The 23,537-nt window shown below is 36.7% G+C and overlaps 1 protein-coding gene and 1 long non-coding RNA gene across 2 annotated transcripts; one reads left to right on the top strand and one right to left on the bottom strand.

The window, feature by feature from the left end:
• Positions 1-5,782: 5,782 nt before the first annotated feature.
• Positions 5,783-12,084, bottom strand: LOC108730184 (uncharacterized). The gene is made up of 3 exons (XR_001936967.1): positions 12,008-12,084; positions 6,118-6,120; positions 5,783-5,793 (listed from the first exon to the last, which is right to left on the bottom strand). It is a non-coding gene; the product is annotated as an uncharacterized lncRNA (long non-coding RNA).
• Positions 12,085-16,938: 4,854 nt separating this feature from the next.
• LOC108730183 (RNA pseudouridylate synthase domain-containing protein 2) lies at positions 16,939-23,105 on the top strand. The gene is made up of 3 exons (XM_018459734.1): positions 16,939-17,117; positions 21,545-21,721; positions 21,882-23,105. The coding sequence occupies exons 1-3, from the start codon at positions 16,947-16,949 to the stop codon at positions 22,674-22,676; spliced, it is 1,143 nt and encodes a 380-aa protein (XP_018315236.1). The 5' UTR covers positions 16,939-16,946; the 3' UTR covers positions 22,677-23,105.
• Positions 23,106-23,537: the final 432 nt, after the last annotated feature.

Raw genomic sequence — 23,537 nt, 5'->3', positions numbered from 1 at the left:
AATTTAGATACAAAATTTAACTAGATAAAAATTTAGCTCTCTTTAAAATTTAAAGTTAAGTTCATACTTTCTAAATCTGTGAATCAATGGATATCAAATTATATAATATTAGTCTCAAGTATGCCATTGAGTAATTAGTGAAATTTAACTGAAAAAGAAAGGATGTTTGAACATTATGTAATTATAAATGTCGCGATATTTACACGTTACTTTCAAATGTATATGCTTTATTGCATATACATTAAATTTATATACAGGGTGTTTGATAAGTAAACGATAAATTTTTCGCACAGGGGCAGAATTGACTAAACTGAAAAGAAAAGTCCTCTATCAGTTTACAATTTTTAACTAACAAGATATTGATTACTAAAAATTGTCGAAAATTGGTCTTCAATATTTTTTTACTCAAATACTATCAACTTTACAGAAAAACTGCAAGAGACAAAAATTATTTATTTTGTTCTCATAGAACTGTAAGAATTTTTCCAGAATTTTTTATCAATTTTTTAGTACTGCATTTTCTTATTTTTATCAACATGAGAAAATATGGTATTAAAAAATTCTGAAAAAATATTTGAATAAAAAATTGTTGAAGATCAATTTTCGGCAATTTTTAGCAATTAATATCTTATTAACTATTGCAAAAATTGCAAAATGGTACAGGACGTTTCTTCTCAGTTTAGTCCATTCTACTCCTATGCGAAAGATTTATCGTTACTTATCAAACACCTTGTATATTAAAGCAAGGTTAGTTAGAGATTCCATATTTCATTAATTTTTTAATTGAATTTTATTGTGAATTCAGTAATTACGAGTGGGATTAATTAGGACTGATCAATGATTATTCACTGATTCAGATTTAAAGAGTAATGTCAAATTTGACCCAATTTGAGTTATTTTTAATTGTATCTATATCGCCACTGTTCCTACTCAATATATTATTAATTTGACTAAAACAATGAACTTAAACGATTTAACTCAAGAAGGTGAATTAAATTTGATTCAAATTAAATTTATTATTTGCTAAGTACATACGTTATCTAATATGAACGATGTTTACTTTGAACTAACAGAAATGAATTGTGTGTGTTATATTGGGACACAAATGGAAATTAAAAATAACAAAAATGTTATTCATCTTAAAGGATTACCATTGTTCCTTTAATATCTAACAGTGTACAGATTCGAAAATAGTTTTGTTGAACCATCAAATTAATTATATAAGAAACTCATAATGCCACAAAAAATTTTGACATTCGAGCAATCAGTTTGAGCTACATAATCTTTTGGTAGTTCAATAAAATTATTTTCATATCTACAATTTATCTAAATTTTTAGATACTCCAGTAAAAATTTTCCCGTAAGGCGTAATGTCATTAGGAAATCCAGAAAAAGGCGTATTTCTAAGATAAGGTGGGAAAACTCGATCACGCGGAAACCCGGACCTCGTCGAGGATGTGAACAATCGGGTGATTCTTCGCAATTAAAACTGCTTTCCTTTTAAAAAATACAAATTGGTACAAATTGGTACAAATATCGTTCTATTTTTCTTTAATGAATAACAAAGCTAGAACGACACTTGCGTTACCTATCTGTCTTTTAAAAAGAAAAACAGCTTAAAACGCTTGATCGTTCGAGTGTCGAAACGTCGTCGATTGTCGCGCGATACCGCGAGACACGTTATCTTTCCTGCACTTGAGAACACGGGACTCCACAATTAAAATGGCATCGCAAATATAATCTAGGTCAGCTGTGGGAGTTCGCGATGTGCATCGGCATGATGCGACCAGCAACGATATCTCCCGTTCGTATTTACGTTATCGGAACAATTACGTTACGCGCGTGTTGTATAAAGACGGAATACAAATATGGGGAGGAGAAACATCGCCGAACCGTCCGTGGATTGTTACGATAGCCGAACAATTGCGGAGATGGATGGAAAGTAAATTGGCAGGCTGCAACACCACCTGTGTCGTTGGTGACGTTACGTCGTTGTTGTCATGTTTCGAATATGCATTCGCGATCGTTACGGCGTAGATGTGATGCGCAAATTTCGCGAGCGCGTGGCGCTTGCGGAAAAAGAATATTTTCTGGCGAGAATACGCTTGAGGAAACGCACTGCGAATTTTCGCGTCGAAGAAATACCCCACTGCGGCATTTCTCGTTACCAATAAGTACTCTTATATTGTTCTTGCAAAAATAATTGTATCTTCACAGTTGGAAAATTTATGTTAAAGTTAACACATTTCACAAATTTCAAACGATCTACTTAATTTTTTATAGGTATATGTTAATTTAACACAAGATGAATATTATAAAGTAACACAAATATGGTGTAAAATAAATTAACACAAAAATGACATAATTGGTAAGTGAACTGTGGAAACATACTTTTTTAGTAAAATTAACATTTATTATAAATTAATTTTATAAATTATTATTTTGTTCATTTATCTTACGTTTTAAAACACAGTATTTTTATGTTATTGATTCATTTATTCATAAATTGTGTTACTTTCACACTAAGGAATGTTGAATATCAATTTAATATGAAATACTTAAATAACATAATCACATTATCAAATTAAATTAACACTCGAATATGTTAAAAATTCAACACAAAATTTTAACAAAGACTTGAGTGAGCTAACAATAAAGTTTTTTACGAGTGGAACCGTTTCTTAACTGCATATTATTAATTATTATTTTAATGTTTTGGTTGTAGATTTATTCTTAAGAAATACTGCTTTAAATATGTGTATAAAATAAAAAAAATATTTTTTTATTGAAAGACTCAATTTTGAGTTACAATTAATAACAGATTTCTTCATACTTTGATATATAAAACGTAAAAAATTTGAGAAAAATCTGACGTTTTTCCTGAGGTTGACTTGTGAGTGTTCTAAATTAACTATTTTTTTAATTATATGAAGAATAAAAGACGATGGGGGGCTGTATAGATTGTTTCTCGCTGTTCTAATTTCTTCCTTTCGAAAACGTTACACCACTTAGCTGTAAACATTTATCGCACCGATTTTTTTTTTCGAAAACTTTTATGTTATCATCATGTACTTAAATCCGTTTGATCACTTTCGTGATCATAGAATTCCTCAGAAATGTCCGAGAACGAAGAAAAGGTTTCGGTGTTTCCCTTGGGAGAATTCATGTCGGTTGAGAGGAAAGGAAACACGGCGAAGAAACGACTTCGGTAATCTCGCCTCGAGGGCGAGAAAGTTAAAACAGCGACCGATGTTTCGAAGGACACAACGTCGTTCGCACATTCGACGGTGGAGATACGCGAAGGACACAATTGTCGATGTCGCAATTACGCTTCGACACACGCGAAACCTTTCGCAATCGGCTCTATTCGGACATCCATCACCTTGTCGGCACCGGTGCGACGTGCTGATTTCGATTGCATGAATCCAGGAAATCGTTTCCTAAAGCAGATCATGAATCACCTGGTAAACAACGCGATGTTTGTGATGCTGAATCGCCGATGGGAGTCCTTCTTTCTCGAGAATGCGAATTAATCGATTCCGTGAATACTTGATCGCCGTGAATATCTTGTCATGGTAATTAATGTAACGAGACAGGCGTCATAGCGCTTCTTATCGCGTTTCTTCAGGCATTCGCAGAAATTAGAAAAACGCGTCCCTGATTCGCTCCGAGCAATAAGGTAAAAGTTTTTCTTTCTTATCTTAGTTACAAGAAGCAGAAAATCTATGTTAAGTAAAATGGAAATTCAATCATTATCTGTAGAATATGGCCGTGAGCGAATAGCTGATTATTAACTCGTAAACTAGAGATAGAGATCTGAAGGTCTCGCCAAGCACATCGAATGCTTTCGATGTATTGTCAGAAATAATAGCTCCACTGAGTGGAGTATGTCGAGAGTTTCAGTGGCAGAGACGCGTCATTTTCCGTTGCCATTTTTCAATTAATGTCCTGATGTTCGTGGTACCCGCGATCGATGGTCCAGAATAGCCTCTCAAAAGGGTCTTTGGAGAAAACTCGTGGGCGTGACGAGTGTCGAGTCCGCTCGTTGCTAGCCTTCATTTCAGGATCGTTCCTCGGGATCGTCCCGGTCTACCTACGTTGTTACGGGTGCTCTCTCGCGTCTCTTCCGGTGATGCGGGAAATTAGGTAGGATGATTCAATTAGCCGGAAGAGCCCCTCCGTAGGCGAACGATTCGCTTTACCGTCAGCACCGTGTAATTTCGAAAGAGAATTGGTCCTCGTCGATGCATCGGCAATGGCCGTAGAATGCGGCGCATTGAATAGGATATGCGTCTCTTCACCTTCATTTCGCTGCCTTCTGAACGATTAATCTTCCCGAGCTTCTTCTCGCAATATCGATCATGTCACCGTCTTCTCCAACGCAAAACGTCTCGCGGAACGTTTTACAAAATGTCTTGCGGAATGCGTCAGGCCGGTCGTAACGTTTGTTGAAGAAGTAATCCGGTTAATATCCGCTTTCTGATCGACTCTCGACGGATTCGGCCAAGTCACGAATGGAGAGTAATCAGCGTGAAGATCGATCGCGAAGACGCGTGACGCCGTGGCGGTGCAAGGAGCTAGAGAAGCAGGGGTGCGCAATCGAAATATGTTAAAGCAACATAACGCAGTATTGAGAAAAATGTACTAAATGTTAATAAATATATTTGAATAGTATTAATTAGGGTTATGTTTGAACAGTAGTAACTGTCCATTACTTCGTTTGTCGCTATTATTATGCCTTTATATTTAAATTAACCATAAAGAAAACCAGAAGAATCAAATAAGAAAAGATATCTTTTTTATTAAATCAAATTATTAATGTATATGTTATTAAAGATAATATTTTATTTTTAACTATTAAAGTATAGTAAACATTTTTCGAAAGATACATATCACAATTTAGAATTTATGTGAATCCAGTAATACCGCAAGATTTTAAGCTTGTCCCTGTTAGTGTGCTCCGTATTGGAGCTGAGAACATTGTGTTATGAGTGTACATTGAAATTGTAAGTATAATTAAAATAATGATTTAAGCACTAGTAACTTAAACAATTAATAGCTTACATCGATTATCTTTTTTTAATAATTGTATGTTAAAATAATTCAAATGTGGATAGACACATAAATTGGGGGTACATTAATAGGGATCCATCGCCCTTTGTTGAACAAAACATTAGGACAAAACATTTTTTTTTATTTTTATCGAAAACATTTTAAAACATTAACATTTCTAAATTAAAAAAATATTATAAGAAAAAGAATTATAATTGAAAAACCGATATTGATTTTAAACAAACAAAATTAAAACTACGATACTTAATAATTAATTCAGTAATGAGCAAGTTGGTTTAAAGGCACACCAATAGGTACAGTTATCCTAAATATTTACTAAATGTAAACATATATTTATTTGATATAAGAACCATTAATTCGATGTTTCATTTTTTTATTGAATAAATATTTATGTACTATAAGCAAATATTTATATTAGTACTACTTGAACAAATACTTATTAAAATTTAATAAATTCCTTTTCAGTGTACGTAATAATACAGTGTAATAATACAATGCGATGAAAGAAGAAGGCGGGGATCTTATTCGAATTTTATTCACGCTGGTCGAATGGATACTCTGAAAAAAATGTCTGGTTGGACGAATCAGAAGATTCTAATTATATAAATCAGAATTCCAGTTATCTCAACTGGAATAGTAGATTCCATTAAAAAATTCAAATTTTTCTATTCAGATTGCATTTTTCAACCAGAATTCCGAATAATCCAATCAGACATTTTTCTCAGTTTTCTCAGTGTATAAACCAGAATTAACAGATGACTCGAGGAAAATGTCGAGCATCGCGCACCCCTGGGCTCAAAGCATGGAAATCCATGCGAGATCAGCGAACGATAAGGCAGGACACCTGCGGGCACTCTGCTTACGTGTTGCGGACACGAGGGTGAAACGCAGAAGGAGGTGCCCGACCTCCAACCTCCGTCCCGATACCATCGTGCACCCGGTCCATGCTAATAAATCAACCTGTCGCCGGACCTCCAGTCGCGCCCTCGACCCGCGACACGCTTCTCTATCGCTCCTGTGCATCACCCGCGATCTTTACCGCACTACCTACTCTCATAAGCCTTTGGTTTCGCTAAAAGCACCCGCTCCCTTCCGGCTAATTCGCGCGAAAATTGAATAATTTTACGCGATGGTAGAACAGATAAACTGCTTACCTGCAGAATGCAATCAGGGGAGGCGTATTTCTGCAAATGCAATAAAAAGAAATACCTGAATTCTACTCTCGTAGCGATCTATCAATTATATCGCGATCGCGAGGCGTATCTCATTATATACCAATTCTCGCGAGGATCGTGAGAAAACGCGATAAGACGTTCTTTTTTAAAGATTAAGTGGAGAGAGAAGATTACCGCCTTCCTTCGTGGAACGACCGCGAAGTGCTTTTTTTTCTCACGGTGGCTAATCGCGTTCTCAGTTAACGTATAATTTACGATGGATTAATCTCTCGGTAGATTTAGCGGTCACGACGTAATTTGAAATTGGCTAGGAGTCGCCATCTATTACCGGAGGAAGTCACCGGCTCGTCTTACGATCTGTGTGCCTAGGAGTGCGCGACAAGCTACCTATGCACGCTCAAACTAATTGAGAATTCTCATGAAATTCTAATTCAACGCTGCCGCCACGTCGCGAAGGAATCCGTGATGTTGACCGACCGGGTTGATGTAATCTGTTTGCGCTTTTATATTTGTGCCGTCTCTACGTTTTTCCAACGATATGTCAAAAGCACTTTCGTTTGGTGACGTTGAACAATCGGTGGATATCGGTTTATTGAATATTTGAAGCATTGAATAAAAATACCGTCTGACATTTTGGATATTTTAAGTAATTAGAAATGATTACAATGTTATTTATCATAAGTGGAATCTTTAGAGTTGCAATTTAATGTTATTATTATATAAGTGGAATCTTTTAAAATACTTATTAGCATCATTATTAACTCTCTGTCTGCAACTATATTTTTACTCTTTCCGTCTGGTACTTTTTGTCCAGATAAAAGGTCTGTTTTTGCACCTGAATTAGTACACTTTTGGAAAGTGAGATAAATATATGATATTTGGCGAGAGTTCTAATACAATCTTGTTTGCAAGAATAAAAAATAGTCCTTAAGTTTTTTGTTGTTCTATGCTTTCAAAAAATGTGAAAAAATATAGGGTTACTTTTTAATACCTCTATTATATTACATTACCAAATAGTTTTTGAAATAATTTAAATGTTAAAACTTCTATTTAACAGAAATTAAAATTTAAGGGTGAAATTTCATTTATACCAAAAAGAAATCCAGATTACAGACGGAGAGTTAAATGAACGATTAATATAATTTATGAGGTTATTTCTAGCTTCATTTTATAATTGTCTCAAGTCTAATAAATCGAATCGCAGTTTATAGAACTAAAAACTGTATTTGTAAATTTATATGCGAATATTATTTACCCTTAGTACACACGATTTAGTCGTTTGTGTCTTGCTCATTTTTTTCTTTGAAAAATTAGGAGCATCAAATAGAATTTGTCATAACATTTATATATAATTTTTTAAATATACAACTTTAATAGGTACTTTACAAAGTTGTTAAAGTACACATAAGAATTACTCAATAGTTTTTGTATATTTGTTAAAATAGTAAAATAATAAAATTTGACTCGGAATTCATCGTGTTGTAAAGGACTGGAAAATCATCACATGTATACTGGCGAATTTACGGGGGGAACCATGACCACTCCTGAAGTCTCCTTTTTAAAAATATTTATAGCACAAAGTGTTACATATATTTTTAATATTTTTGAAATGCTTAATTACAATTTTTATATTTCAAAAATATAGTTTAATTTAAGAAACTCTTAAATATAAAAACATAGATTCTATTATGTTATTCTTCTTTTGTATTAATTTTGTACATTTTAATAATATTTTTTCAATGTAATAATTTAAATAATAATTTAATATTCTATCTTGTCATGTTTGACTTTAAAAAAATTTTACTTACGGCGCGTCAATGTCCCTCCCCTTGACTAATTTCTGGATCTGCCTTACTAATAGTTTATAGGTATCAAGATCCGTTTTGAATAGGGATCTTGAAAATAGGATTTTTTCTTTATGAATATTATGCCATCAAATTCTATGACAATAGGATAAATCTTATCAATTTACGCGTAAAATACAATCAAATATATTTAGGTTATTGTTATTGTTATTGTTATTGCTAACAATGCTAATAGAGAAACAGATTAACGACTATTACACGAAGTTTAAATCAATGTTTAACGCGATATTATAATGTTTTTCGAGAACGATCTAGGTCAAGTAGCCTAACTCTCGGAACTTAACAATTTCTAACTGCAATTAACTCTGCCACGTTCCCCTACGGTCCTTTATGTCAATCGGCCTTGTTCCTTACGTAGTGAGGCCGCTCATGTCGGACTCGGGTCGAGCTCGTGTCTAAATTCCAAGTGTTCCCGGGGTGTGTCTCGAGAGCGCATTCCGTCGTGACAAGACCCCGGGATTCGCCTGCAATCCGGCGGAATTAACGATCTACCTGCTTGCCGCTGAACTTTGCCGGGCGAAGTCTATCTTGCGGTCTGATATCGCTCGATAATCGTTTTATGTCCGCGCGGTCCTTTGTGCCTTTGGGAAATTTAACCGCTGCTCGGAATCGACCTGTCTGTTTGGGCCTAACGAAGCGAAATCGCGCGATGCTACTTCAGAAAGTAGCTAATGAGTCCTGGGAAAAATCATTTCTCAAGAGATAATCGAACGATTCCGCGGATAATCGGGAATTGTAGGAATTGTGGAAATAAAGAGGAGCCGTAGATCGTGCGATAAAATAAAATTGTATCAATATATATATCAAGTTTAATAACAACGAAAAATAAAGATTAATTGCACCCTCGAAATTTGAGCAGCAAGTAAATATTCAATAAGAGAGCGAGTGAGAGAAAAATTCTATGCGGAATATGCGCTAAAATTTAACAAAATACAAAAAATAAAGTATTAACAATTGTCAAATAAAAGCTGTCGTTACAATAATTATGTCCAACCATGTGCAAACAGGTAATGTTGTTCAACTCTCTCTTTAATAGATTTATTTTTAATATATCTATATCCAGGACGATTTTGAAAGAACGATTTTGCTGAAATATCTGAAAATTTAGATAGATACTAATCTAAAAATAATTTTGTTAGACCACCAAAATAATTATGTAGGAAATTCAAGCATAATGAGCAACGCTGCAAAAAGTTTTAGTATTTCAGCAACCAGCTTAAGCGAAATTATTTTGATGGTCCAATAAAATATTATTTTTAGATTTATATATCTAACTTTTTTTAGATACTTCACTAAAACTATTTTTCTTTTCGTGTATAATAGTAATTGAAGTATTATACTCACGTTTTTTGAATAAAATATTTCTGGTCGAATCGATTATTGGGTACAGATAATGGTTATAGTTTCGGATAGTTGAATTGTAATATGAAGCATTAATATTAACCGAGATAATAGAACTGAACACAATGGATCTGAATAGCTGGTTGGAAGATCTTGCAGGAAGTCAATGTCGCCGACTAGACAATTAACTATAACCGACATTAGTTCATCTAGTTGGCCAATCTGTTTCTCGATAATCACGTTATTCATTACATGAGCATTCATCTTGATAGGACTTGATAGTTCGTGTGGTTGATTTCGAATAGTCGCTAGCTGCGGTTTCTACGATAAGCAGAGATCGCTTTGACACATTAAAGCGTATTGGACCGAATCGATGTTTCATGTATGAAGCTATTACTGGCTCGACACAATTGAAGATAGAAGTATGTACCAGTTACATCGATTCTCGATAAAAGGTTGCGATTTTATTGAATACATTGTTATATACACATACACAACTGAAATGACAACTGAGAAGCAATTTTATGATAGAGACATTAAAATTGTAATGAAAGTGGGATAATTAATATGTAATTGTTTGGAAATTAATATACAACTGTCTGGCATTAGCATTGAATAGATATTTCTTTTGTAGCTTTTTTAAAATTCTTTGTATTACAAGATGGAAATCGAGTTTGTAGCAAAAATCGACAGATTAGTCCGACCGATGTTTTATCGAAGGGTAATCTGGCGACGCGACCAACGATGACTCGTTACGTAAAAGTTGATCGTCGGTGAATTCCCACGGTGACTCGTGCTGATTTCGTTAGAATATAGTTACCATAAATTTAGTCGGCGAAATCTCCTCGGAGAGAAGCGGCTCCGTTCCGAAACATAGAGTGATACAATTACAGGCCAGATGTTGCTTCCCTTCGCTGTTTGTCCTTATGATCGGTCGCGACAGGGTCAACAGTGGAACACGATTACATTCATATATTAATTACGTGAATTATATATGTATTAATTAGAATGCACGGAAGGTCCACGGTGACTGCGTATCACGATCACGTAACATGACGCGTAGCATTCTCTCGCACAATGTTATGTATCATTGATGCTGTTACACTGAAATTATGCGTCCTGAAATTTTAATGTCGTAAGCTTTCCAGTTTGCCACACCCCTGTGTGTGCAGATTGCATGCACGAGCTCTATCACAAATTTTTTTTGACAAGAATGTGGATGCGCAAAATCGAAACTAAATACACTGAGAAAAAAGTTTTTAAATACATTATACATTCTGTAACGAAAGAAATAAAAACAAATAAATTAATTTAGTCAAATGAAGTTTTTCTCTTAGTGTAACTAAAAAATTTTGTATCCTTCCGCATTATGAAATAGACTTACGCAAATAAATTGCATAGCAAAATGTATCAATATGTGATTGCGAAAGTAAAGTCAATATTATTCGGTCATAATATTAGGACTATAAACAGAAATATTTATATATATAAAAAAAATATATGTACATTACATACCGCATATAGTTCTATAATATTGTATATGCATTTCTATTTACAATAATGTAAATTTCTATACACTATTTTACATTGTGGGGAAAAATAAAACGTAATGGAGCTATCTGACACGTTTGAAATATGTATTTAAGTAAACCGACGTTGCATATGATTCGCATAAAATTAAAAATCGGCAAAATAAACATTCGTTTTAAGCAGAAAATATCGGACGCCCGTGCATCAACGTCGGCCATGCGCGCGAACAGAGTCAATATTATTCGATTCATATATAGAACTATCTACACAACCGTGCGCGGAGTACCGAAATTTCCCAAAATTCATTCATTACCAAATAATTTTCTGTACGCTCCCTCGATTTCGTCGAGTTTACGATTTATTCGCAACCGGGCGTGTTGCAGCCATGGAAAATGCCCGACGAAAACGCATGAGAGCGTAAGCGCTGTAATAATCATCCAGCAGGCTTTCCCGCGTGACCCGACGGTACAATTAACGCGTCTATATCTCTCGTCCGTGACGAAGCGGTGGGAAAGGCAACACGCGTGCGATAACGCATCGTGTGCCACATGCATTCTGGTTAATTGTTCAAAACCTCGTCTAATGATTCTATGTGTAACGAGATCGATTCAGTGCATGCGATCTTTTTGTTCGCAACTTTTCAGTCGCGATCGATCGCGTGTGTAAATTAATTTTCTAATGGCAAAATGGATTTTCAGAAAATTGGGGTTGAATCTGGATCTATTCTTTTTCCTCTAATTAGTATACAAAATGGATAAAAAACTAAATAATAACACATAAAACTTCAACCTCTGTTTTATTTGTAAATGGAAAAAGTATAATCAAGTTATTAACTGATTTTAAATATTTGCAGTACATTAAATTTATTATGTTAAATTGTACCCAATTTGAGTTATTTTCAATTATTTCTCAGGCTGCCACTCGTTAATTTAATTACAACTATTGTGTAACAATTCAAAAAATTGTATTAATTTGATTTTAAATTTAATTTATTATGTACTAAGTGCACATATTAATACGAACTCTGAAACTAATCACAGAAAGGAATTGACTTACATTTTGACATACGTGGAAATTAAAAATAACAAAATGTTATTTAACTCAAGAGCTCTTTTGGTAAATCAATTGAGAGAAATACACTGTTAAATCTATAGTGTCAAATTTAACCTAACGTGAGTCGCCACTACTCCTACTAAATATATCATTATTTTTTACCAAAATGATAGTTAAATTTGACACTATATCGTGTCAAATATAACTATTGTTTTAGTATAAAATAACGATATGATTAAGTTTAGAGTGAATTTATATATGTATTCAATTCTGCAAACCGCGTGCCGGAATCTTTTTTAGTCTTGAAATGCATGAACAGAACTGGAGTAATTATACCCTTTTGATATCTAACTATTTAAAACAATCAATTTTTTAATTGATGAAGCCGTGGGTCACATTCGACCTCACAACTTTGCCATTAGAGAATTATTTAACGCAGAAAAATGCGTCGATGTCAAAAAGACCTAAATCACTATCCATCATCGATCATTCTTGGATCTGCGGATTAAACCGCAAGCGTTTTCGCAATTTTGTTTACTACGGCCGACCGAAAATAAATTCGGTAGACCGTTTCGCGTCACCGCTGTCTCCCTTGTCGACTAACGAAACAACAAATAATCCCTTGCGCTCTTTGGACCTGCAATAATTTATCGCCGCGCTTTTGCATCGCCGTTCGGTGCTATCTGTACCAGTGGTGTTCTCAGCTCGCGTATAACTTGCGGTCGCGCGGAGACGTGTGTGTGTCACTGCGGCATGTGACCTGCGTTAAATTTGGAAGGTACACTCAGGACGTCGCCGTTCTCTACCGATGAGCGGCACGCAAACCGATTGTTACGTCGTCGCACCTTTCGAATGTCACGCGAAGAACGACGGCGAGACGGATAGGTGAAAAACTGTGGCACGCGACATTTTAATAGATATATAGTATAGTTAACTCGAGAAGGCTTTTAGAAAAATGATAGAATTTCAAATAAAAAAAAAGACGGTGGTCTATGTGATTTGTATCAAATAATTTAGTGCGAGATACAAAAGACGAATGTTTATGTATTCTACATTACATTAACTGTTATGTTGATTCTACTTTTCGTAATACTACACATTGTTATTTTGGTTAGGTATTCAGTTTGACAAATAAAGGAAATTCGAGTTTGTTAAAATTAATGGAAAACGAGCGACAGAGTAGAATCTGAAAGTGGCAGAGCACCTGAAATAGTTGCTAGTGTTACTAAAGATAGGATAAGAGAATCGTTACACTTCGCGAGCGCATCGTGTGTTATCCGACGCCATCTCGACGGAACGGAATATATATGATGTAATGTTCCCTTCATGTGACACGCTTCGAAATTCCGTCGTGAACTTTGAAGATTCTATGACGCGCGCGCGTTGTGTATGTATGCACAACGAAGATACTTTGAGAGTGGCGAACCCGAAATGTTAGAGCGGAAATGTGATTTACGAGACGGAAGCGATTTATTGCATTTCGTTGTGAGGTTGCATAATATCGTGTCAGCCAATTGGAAGATAGAAGTTACTTATTCTCGGTTTCGGTATACATAGTATATGTATTTCGGCTCTCTCCTGCGCGAAACATGAATTATTTTCCCTTAAGAAAACCCGAGGACACGGAAGAATATGTCGAATGAAACTGTAAGAGGCATTCGATTATGTGCCTCAGGATAAGTATACATGTGTATATATCGTGATAGTTTTCAATGATTTCTACCTTGCACGGAAAGAACGATTTTGCTGTACCTAAAAGAAGTATCTAAAAATTTAGCTAGATACAAATAGATGAAAGTAATTTTGTTGAACAAATAAAATAATTATGCACACTGTTAAATTTATAATGTCAAGTTCTACTCAATCTGAGTTACTTTTAATCGTTTCTATAAATCGCTATTGTTCCCTCCTAATATATCGTTCATTTGACTGAAACAATGGAGTTAAACAATTTAACTCAAGAAAATGTATTAAATTTCGCTCAAATTTATTTTATTATTTACTGAATACGTACGTTAATGTGAACGATGTTTATTTTAAAATTAATTACAGATATGAATTGATTTACATTTTAACACATATGGAGGTTAAAAATAAAAATTGTTGTTTAAGTCATGGGATTGAGTTACCATTGTTCCTTTGACATCTACACTGTTAAATTTAATATCAAATTTAACCTATAATTTAAATCTTCACTACTCCTACAGCCTACTCTCAATATACATATCATTATTTTATATTAAATTATATTAGGTAGAAGTAGTGGCAACTTAAATTAGGTTAAATTTGACACTAGATTTAACAATGTAGATATCAAAGAAACAATGATAACCCAATCTTTTGACTTAAATAACATTTTGTTATTTTTAATCTCCATGTGTGTTAAAATGTAAATCAATCCATTTATAGTTACACTATAGATTTAACAGTGTAACAGTGTAGGAAATGCGAGCATGAGAAATGCTGTAAAAAATTTTTAACATTGTAGCAATCAACTTAAGCACCCTACATAACTTTGATACTCCGATCAAATTATTTTCTGAATTATTTAGCTGAATTATTCAGCTGAATTATTTAGCTATAAGAATTTTTAAATACTTCAGAAAAACCGTTCTTTCCGTGTGCGCTTGAAAAGGAAAATGGAACAATAGATATTTGTGCGTAACCGATAGAGCAATGCTAAAAGATTAGTATAGTGCGTGACTAACACACGTGGTTTTTTTTGTAAATGTAATGCACGCAATAATGACAAGAGATATAACGAGAAGTTAAAGAGTAATCGCGTTCCATTATTTAAACTCTGGATGATTAGATTAATAATCGCTGAAGAAGTACAATTTCATGTTTCCGAGGAATGAACTTTTCCGCTCAGTTGTGAAATGCCATTATATAAATTCGCCTTCGATCTACTTTGATAATTTAATAACATCTTCCGTGATCTTAGAACGTCACTACGTCTACACAATTTCGCCGGATCTATTCTGATGCGATTCGCGTGAGAATGGACCTAACGACACATCGATTCGCGATTTCGAGAGTTTTCGAGAGGTGCGCGTCGGCCCTCCGGGATTTTCACCGCGGTGCAGGTGGTGTCGCAATTTATAAAGTTTACGAACGTCTTGCTCGCCGAATTGAATTCTGTTTGTCACGTGTTTTATCCGATATTCGCAGCTATCCGGCCTTCATCACAAACGCCATTTATCGTGAACGAGGCACTTTGCAAAGACGGGAAAAGATTTTGCAAATCCAATCTCGATGCGCCGAAAGCTCTCCTTTTCTCTCTCTTCCTTCTTCCCTTTCTCTCTCTCTCTCTCCCCCTCGCCATCGTATTTGTTTTTTCTCTTTGTCGAGATTTCCTTATTGTTCGCGTAGAGAGAACGCACGTGCATAGGACACGTAGTGGGTGCGACCGTAGTTTTGCGGAGTGGAAATGCATTAGGTAGATGGAACTCATAATTGGAGCCGCCGCATGCACGTGCATCCACCTGCTATATTTATTTCTTTTTTTTTTTCGTTTTTTCCTCACTCCCGCCTTCGTTCTGTTTCTTCATCTAGCTTCGCGGAACGCCCTTCATACGTTTACCTTAACGTTAGATAAAAGCGCAGTTTTCGCGACGCTGTTCTCGACCTGTTGGCTCCTCGCGCGAGTATTTTTGCGCGCATGTATGCGTAGGAATGCAGTCGGCACGACGGCATGATTTTTCCGCCTCTTGCGGTCGGACGATGTATGCAATCAATTCGCACGTGAATAGAATCGCGAAAAAGCGTAGCATGCGTGCGGGCGTGGCGTTGACTGCCGATTGCCAACAATGAATCGCGATAAACCGGTCGCTTGCGATTACTAATTGGCGATCACCGTTTCTCCTCGATATCATGGTAATTATCTACAATATCAAACTTGATTACCGGTTAACAATCTGAAGCGGTTGACAGTACTTCCCACGGGTATATTGTCCAAAGATATTGGGGGCATTTAGTACCACTCACTGAATGCTCAGTGAGCGAGAAAGGAATATGTTTATTTATTATAATATTTATAATGTAGAATAAAAACTTTTATTTATTATAAATAATCTTTAATATTATATTTCTTACTTACTTATTACTGTTTATTACTTCTCTAAGATTGTGAGAATGTGAGCGATGTGAGCGTAATCTTATAGTATGTCACTCACATGGCCTTAGAGAAATAATAATCAATAACAAGTAAGAAATATAATATTAAAAATTATCTATAATAGATAAGTTATTCTACATTATGATATTATATTATAATAAATATTATAATATTATAATAAATAAACATATTAATTCCTTTCTTAATCACTGAGCGTTTAGTGATGTCGATGTAATGTTGTTAGAAAGAGAGGGAAATTGGTCGTCTTCACTCCTTCTCTCTCATTTTTGTTCACCACACAGAAAAATGTTTGGTATGTATATTTACTTTGTTGATATGTGACTAACAAAAACTTCTTATTTTTTCACTTAAAAATTGTGTTATTCTAATGAAAATTTGATTAGAATAATCAAATTTTGATTAGAACAATACAATTTTTATTATTCTAATCAAATTTGGTGTTCTAATCAAAATTTGATTACAATAATCAAATTTTAATTAGAACACAATTTTTTAATGAAAAAGAAAGTTTTGTTAGTCACATATCAACAAGATAAATGGTTATATGTACCAAAATATTTCTCTCAATGCATTTATAGATATATATGGGCTACTTGGATACGAATGCGGTCCATGCTTTGGTACTGTCTATTTGTGCGAAAACTACTTGACATTTCGATACCGTCTATCGCGTGTACGTACGAATGTGTGTGTGTGTGTGTATGTGTATGTGTTTTGTGCGTGTGCGTGTGCGCGTGCGTGCGTTTGTGTGTTACGTGTACGTCTACATACATGCACTACGTACGCGTGTGCGAGATGTGTAAGCGCAAACGGAACAAAGCCACGTTAAGCTGGTTGCGATTGGTGTGTTGCAGACACGAGGTGCCTGTCACCTCGGAGCCGATCACGGTGATACACATGGACGAGGACGTCGTCGTGGTCAACAAGCCCGCCTCCATCCCTGTAAGTGGTGTACTGCCAGAACTGTACTGCCAAAAAATTGTTTGTCGTATTGTCCAAGCCACGAAAACATCACATACGCATATATATACACATATACGCATATACACAAGTACTCTTTTGCATGTTCCTCGACACTTTCCACGCAACCAAATCGCTTGACACTCGAAGTCCGTTCGCGTTTCAGCCCATCTGAAAAATTCCAAAAGCTGCCTTTACAAATATAATGTATACAACCGCAGAGCTTTATTGAAAATTATTCCTAGAGCATGTTTTCACGGGGTTAAAGTCCCATCGCTGTTAAAATTTAGAATTTCCAGACTCTATTCTTTTGCATTCTCACTAATGAAATTTTCTATCGCTTTGTCTAAATATACATACTTGAGTGTACCCCATAAATTAAATTCTAGCGTGTCTCAACCGGGGTGCGCAAACTTCCGCTCCTTCAATGTCGACCTTCTGATTTCGTTAACGTTCTTTTATTTCCTTCTCTCTCTCTCTCTCTCTTTCTTTCTTTCTTTCTTTCTCGACGTGTGGAAGGCGACTAAATCACCGCTAACGAGTCGTTTTTCAGACGGTGACTAACAAAACAACGCGGTTTACAGATGTTATGCGTCAAATGTCAAGGGCCTCTGACGAGCTTTGCCTTTTTAAAATGCAATGTTTCGACATCACCTATGGGCGACCTCGGTCTCTCCTGGTATACTTCGGGATACGACACAGTTATGACTAAAAAAAAAAAAAAAAAACCGTGTAGAAAAAAAGGGAATTTAGAATTTACGCGCACACGCAGGCGACTCGCATAAATGTCCCGCGGTCGCGATGCACTACGGCCGCAACCGCGCGAATAAAACTCACTATTAAAATGTTAATCGTGCGCATTACGGCGCTCGCAAATCACGAATAATTTACTCCGCGCGCTATTATTGCCGCTCCGCGATAATGTCGGACTTTGCGGACTCCGCTGTAAAAATAGTAAAATACATAGGTAAAGGACAGGAGCGTTTCTCGGCGAGTATAAAATGCAATACCGCGAGTCCGATGCATTAAACCGATGATATCGGTGATTCATTGGCGTAAATTAACGGTTACGGTGGTTTCCTCGGAACGAGTTTAACACCCTTTCGTTTTCCACTTCGCAGCAATTTTCATCTCAGTTATTTCAATTCGCAAACGATAATAAACGCGCGACGACGTATACACCTGCCGAGAAAATAAAGCGTCCCAAAGTGTCCAAAAAGAAGATGGCTCGCGAGACCAGCTTATGAGACTTTAACGCACCCTTTTTCTTTCTCTATATATCTTTTTACCCTCTGTTCTCTTTTCTCGTTTTCGCTGTCGGGACCGTTAGTTGTGCGCCACCGCAGTGGTTGCAAGTTTTATTCTCCTACGCGACGGGCCGCGAGGCTTTGCTCGGTGATAAATACGAGCTCGGAGAACTAAGCTCGGCCACTTTTCCTCTCAAATGTCACCGAATGCACCGGTGGCTGCGTCCTCGGAGAGGGATCGTTAACAAGAGCTTGCGCAACAAAACAGCCGGGCATTAATGCAAAAATAATCCGACGCGCAAGTAGGTACTCGGCGAAGCACGAGCGCGATGCACGATTTAATGGTTCGCTTTCGCATCCATCCCCGTTTTCTCAAGTACCTTTTTCCATCCTTGCCCTGCCGCGAAGAGATCTCGACCGCCCGACAATTGAATTAATTTTCGCGCGCAGACATCGTTAAAACCGTTATGCAATTGTGGCGCACCACGACTTTGTCGTGTCGCTTTCGCTTCCTTGTTTCTCTCTCTTCGCTCTGCGTGAATTGTGACAATAGCAAAATTATTCAACTTTTTCGTATCGCATTTAGATCACTTTAACAGTACCGCATTATGTTATGATTTAATTTATAAAATTTTAATTACATTAATGTATTTGTGTTAATATAATTGTATTCAGATTAATATATTTATATTAGTAATATAATATTATAATAATAATTCATTAATATATTTACATTCATGTAATATTATATTTATTAGAAAACCATGCATTATTAGTTACCAAAGGAGCAATGATAACTCAATTCTTCGAGTTAATATGATATTTTATTATTTTTAACTTCTACGTATGTCAAAATGTAAATCAATCCATCTCTGTGGCTAATTTCGAAATAAACAACGTTCACATATATGAATGCATTTAGTAAATAATAAACTAAATTTGAGTTAAAGCTGGTTAAAACGACTCACTAATTATGTGGGAAATTGGGTTTGGGCAAAAAGGAATTAATTTTCACATGTAATGTAGGCTTATAATGTGGTGAATAAAAGATGTCATGAACAATAATGGATTGTTTTTAAGCTACGATGTATCAAATGTGTAAACTTGTGCTCACAAAGCAGCTTTGATATATCTTAAAAGCTATCCATTATCTTATATCTATTAACATCTTCATTCGCCACATTAAGTCGACTGGAACCCAATTTTCCACACTGAGAAAAAATTATTCATATTAACGAAATTAATTTAGTCAAATAAACATTTTTTTCTGAGTGCACATAATTAGTGCGATTTAATATATTTGTTTGAGTAAAATTGTTTAGTTCCTACTTTAGTTATTAAATTAACGGCGTATTGAATAAGAGTAGTAGCGAAAATGAGTATAATTTGATATTATGAATTTAACAATGCAATGACGAAGAAAACAGATTCAGTTATACATTTTTAGATTTTACATAACAAAGTTTTACGCCGGGAAAACTCGTGCGTACGATAAAATTATAAAAAAATTCGGAATTCGTTCGCTTGCTCGAAATTCTTGAAATTCATTTTATAGCGGAGAGAGAGAGAGGAATACACGGAAGGTGTGAAATCCTAGCGGTGGCGAATAGAAAAGTGCCTTCGATCCCCGGATTATTGTAGCGGTTCGCCGAGTCGCTGGGGGCGTTTGATAGCCGACGTACATTATTGTGCATACGTGTACTTTGGTGCTGATAGACGCGCGGACTTATCGAGCCAGGAAGAGTCCGATACGATCCACCAGCTAGTCAGCCAGCCGGTCGTTGTACCTACAAATCCGCATTGTCGGCCGGAATGCATAAAGCTCGTCGTTCCTGTGCCATACTGCCATAACGATTCAAAACGATGAATCGACCTTCCTTTGTAGACCTGAGTGCTTTTTGTCCCGAATTTGCCAGGAGAAATGGGTCGATCGCTCTTGCGTGAATGCGTACACGTATGAGTGTGTGTGTTGTGTGTATGTGACATACATCGTGTGTTTCTGTGCCTACATCGAATTTACATTGGCCACATGCCGATAGGCACTGAGTACATTCATTAAGTAGTGTAAGCTCCGTAAATTTATCGTTCACATCTCATTTCCTGAAGATATTCTGGTTTAACATCACTTTATGAAAAGCGTGAAATACAGAAGTAATTTTAGATGCCTTGCGAACTTATACTGAAATTATAGTTAAATTGTAATACAATTGTAATTACAGCTATTATTATCGTAAAAATGATGATAACTACATTTTTATGATAATAATAACTATAATTGCAATTATTATAGTTTAACTATAATTTCAGTGTAAGTTTGCGAGGCATCTAGGATTACTTTCGTATTTCATAAACTTTTCATATATTTATTATTATCATTTTTATGGTAATAATAACTATACTTTTGGGTACTAACTCTACATATTTGTTGATAGAATTACACATATAGTTATTATTACTAACAGCAGTAATAATCATAATTATAGTAACATGTATAATTATAGTCACAATACAAATAATATAGTTACAAACAGAGTTGTAACACAGAGGCAAGTAACACGTTACTTTGTATATAATAACGATTTGGTAATGACATTGTGAATTTTTTATGATGGTAATGCTAACATCAAAGTTAGAAAAGTTTTAATCGTTACTTGTAATGAATTGAAAAAGTCATTCGTTGAAAAAACTAACTCTGAAAAAAATACTGAAAAAAAAATAATTCCTAATTTGTAACGCGTTACTTTTTAATAACGAGTAACGTTACGCGTAACGTTATGCGTTACTCGTTATACTTTTTCAGTGTAACGCGTAATAGTGACAAGTTACTTTTCAAAGTGACTTTTCTAACCTTAATACAACCTTAGTGTTCAGTTAGTTAGCGTTACCGTCATAAAAAATTGCAACATCGTCATCAAATTGTTTACTATAAAAAGTAACGACAAAATAACTGAAAAATAACGTTTGCCAACTCTGATTACAAATATAAAAATTTTTTTCAGAGTAGGACGAAACTACATAGATTGTCTCGATTTTTCCTTTTCATAGTATTTATACAATTCTTGGATTCTTAGATTATATCTTCTCTTAGCACTTCAAGTATCAGACGTAAGCGAAGCGCGAAGAAGCGAAAATAAAATCATTTGATCGTGTCTGTGTTTGCAGGTTCATCCATGCGGTCGTTATCGGCACAACACCGTGGTTTTCATCCTGGCGAAGGAATACAATTTGAAGAATCTCAGAACTATTCACAGGCTGGACCGGTTGACCAGCGGCATTCTCCTATTCGGTAGAACGCCGAAGAAGGCAAGGCAGATGGAGCACCAAATAAGAAATCGACAGGTTGGTTGCATAAGCGTACGTCTCGGGTATGCGAGAAAGAAAAACATATAGATGCAGCTGGCGTCGCTCGTCCATCGTTAAATGACGGAGACGCTTACATTGGCGTACGAATACGACAACTGTAATCGTTTCGTATATGTTGTATGTCTTCACATTCCAGGTTCACAAACAGTACGTGTGCCGAGTGGAGGGTGAGTTTCCTGAGGAGGAGGTGATCTGTTCGGAGCCAATCGAAGTCGTCTCCTACAAGATCGGTGTCTGCAAGGTCTCCGAGAAAGGCAAAGATTGCGTCACCCGCTTTAAGCGTCTCAGCTACAATGGCAAATCGTCGGTGGTGCTGTGCAAGCCACAGACCGGACGCATGCACCAGATCCGCGTCCACCTGCAGTACCTCGGCTATCCCGTGGTGAACGATCCTCTTTACAATCACGTGGTCTTTGGGCCGCATAAGGGAAAGGGCGGTAATATTGGCAAGACCGATGAGGAACTCGTCCGAGATCTCATCAGCATTCATAACGCCGAGAATTGGCTCGGTATGGACGGCGATTCTGATATGAGCCTGTTCAAGCCGAAACTGGAATTGGAGGAACGCATGCTGGGCTCCGGCAATGACAAGGACAACGGCTCCTCGCCATCATCCACCCCGGGTTTGGTCGAGGACGAACAGCAGCAACAACCGCAGCAACAGCAGCAGCAACAGCAGCAGCCGCAACAGGAATCCCTCAAAGTCACCGTGGGAACGCAGACAGGCTCGGAACCGCCAGATTCCACTTTCGCCAACGACAAGGTCACTGTTGACCCGCACTGTTACGAGTGCAAAGTCAAGTATAGGGACCCGAAGCCGTCAGATCTGGTGATGTATCTGCACGCGTGGCGTTACTGCGGTCCGGGATGGGAGTACGAAACGCCGCTACCCGCGTGGGCGGCGAGCGATTGGACCGGCGACGATCGATAGTTCAGACACCGTGATCGAAGACGATCCGCACGGATTCCTTGGCGAGCAGTCGTCGTCGTTGTCGTTGTCGTCATCGAGTCTCAACCCTCTTTTTTGATATCCTTACCCCGTGCCTTCCATCCGCCAATGAGCGATCTTGACCATCGTACGCAAACAAGTACATGTAGACGAATACGCATACATGCAGACATATACACACAGTAGACACAAACGTGCATCCCCTTACAACTTGGCCGTCGGACTTTCCGGGATGCTGCGATCCGAGAGAAATGGAGATTGCTGGAACAATCTCACGTCGCTCGATATGTACATTTCTGCAAACTCGTTGTCGATACGTAAGCGACAACTTGGCGTTATAATGAAGCGATTCCGACGGGTCACCGTTTATGCGCAGAAATTCACGCTCGTTCTCTCGCGACAAATTTGCCCGTCGCGTGCGTTCTCGTTTCGTTATATTTCTGGCAAAGTCTCGCACAAATCCCTCATGCGACGATTTTACGCGGGAAACGATCCGAGACGCGACGCTATTATGCGGATTAATCATAGCGACAAAAGACAACCGTTGTTACCGATCCTATTACCGCAAAGCTGTCCCGATTTCGGGAGACAGTTAATAAATCAGATTATCATTATTGTTATTTTTGTCTCACCGCAGCAATTTTCTCAATCATGTTTCCTTCGAGCAAACCTGGAGCGCTTTGTACAGTTACGCAGTAAAGTTGCGCCGAGATGTCGTAATAAGATGCAATGTGATTGTTCCTACAATCGTTTCTCTCCGCGTAACAGCCGTAAGAATGTTCTTGCATGGTCGGTTGATCGATGTGGATCTTGTAAGTCGCAGGACTTCGTTGTAGCTTCCGA

Source organism: Mycetomoellerius zeteki, unplaced genomic scaffold (genome assembly GCF_001594055.1).
Source record: "Mycetomoellerius zeteki isolate Tzet28-1 unplaced genomic scaffold, Tzet1.0 scaffold85, whole genome shotgun sequence".
NCBI lineage: Eukaryota > Metazoa > Arthropoda > Insecta > Hymenoptera > Formicidae > Mycetomoellerius > Mycetomoellerius zeteki.
Note: the sequence above shows the minus strand (reverse complement) of the source record. Positions and strands in the feature narration are given on the sequence as shown.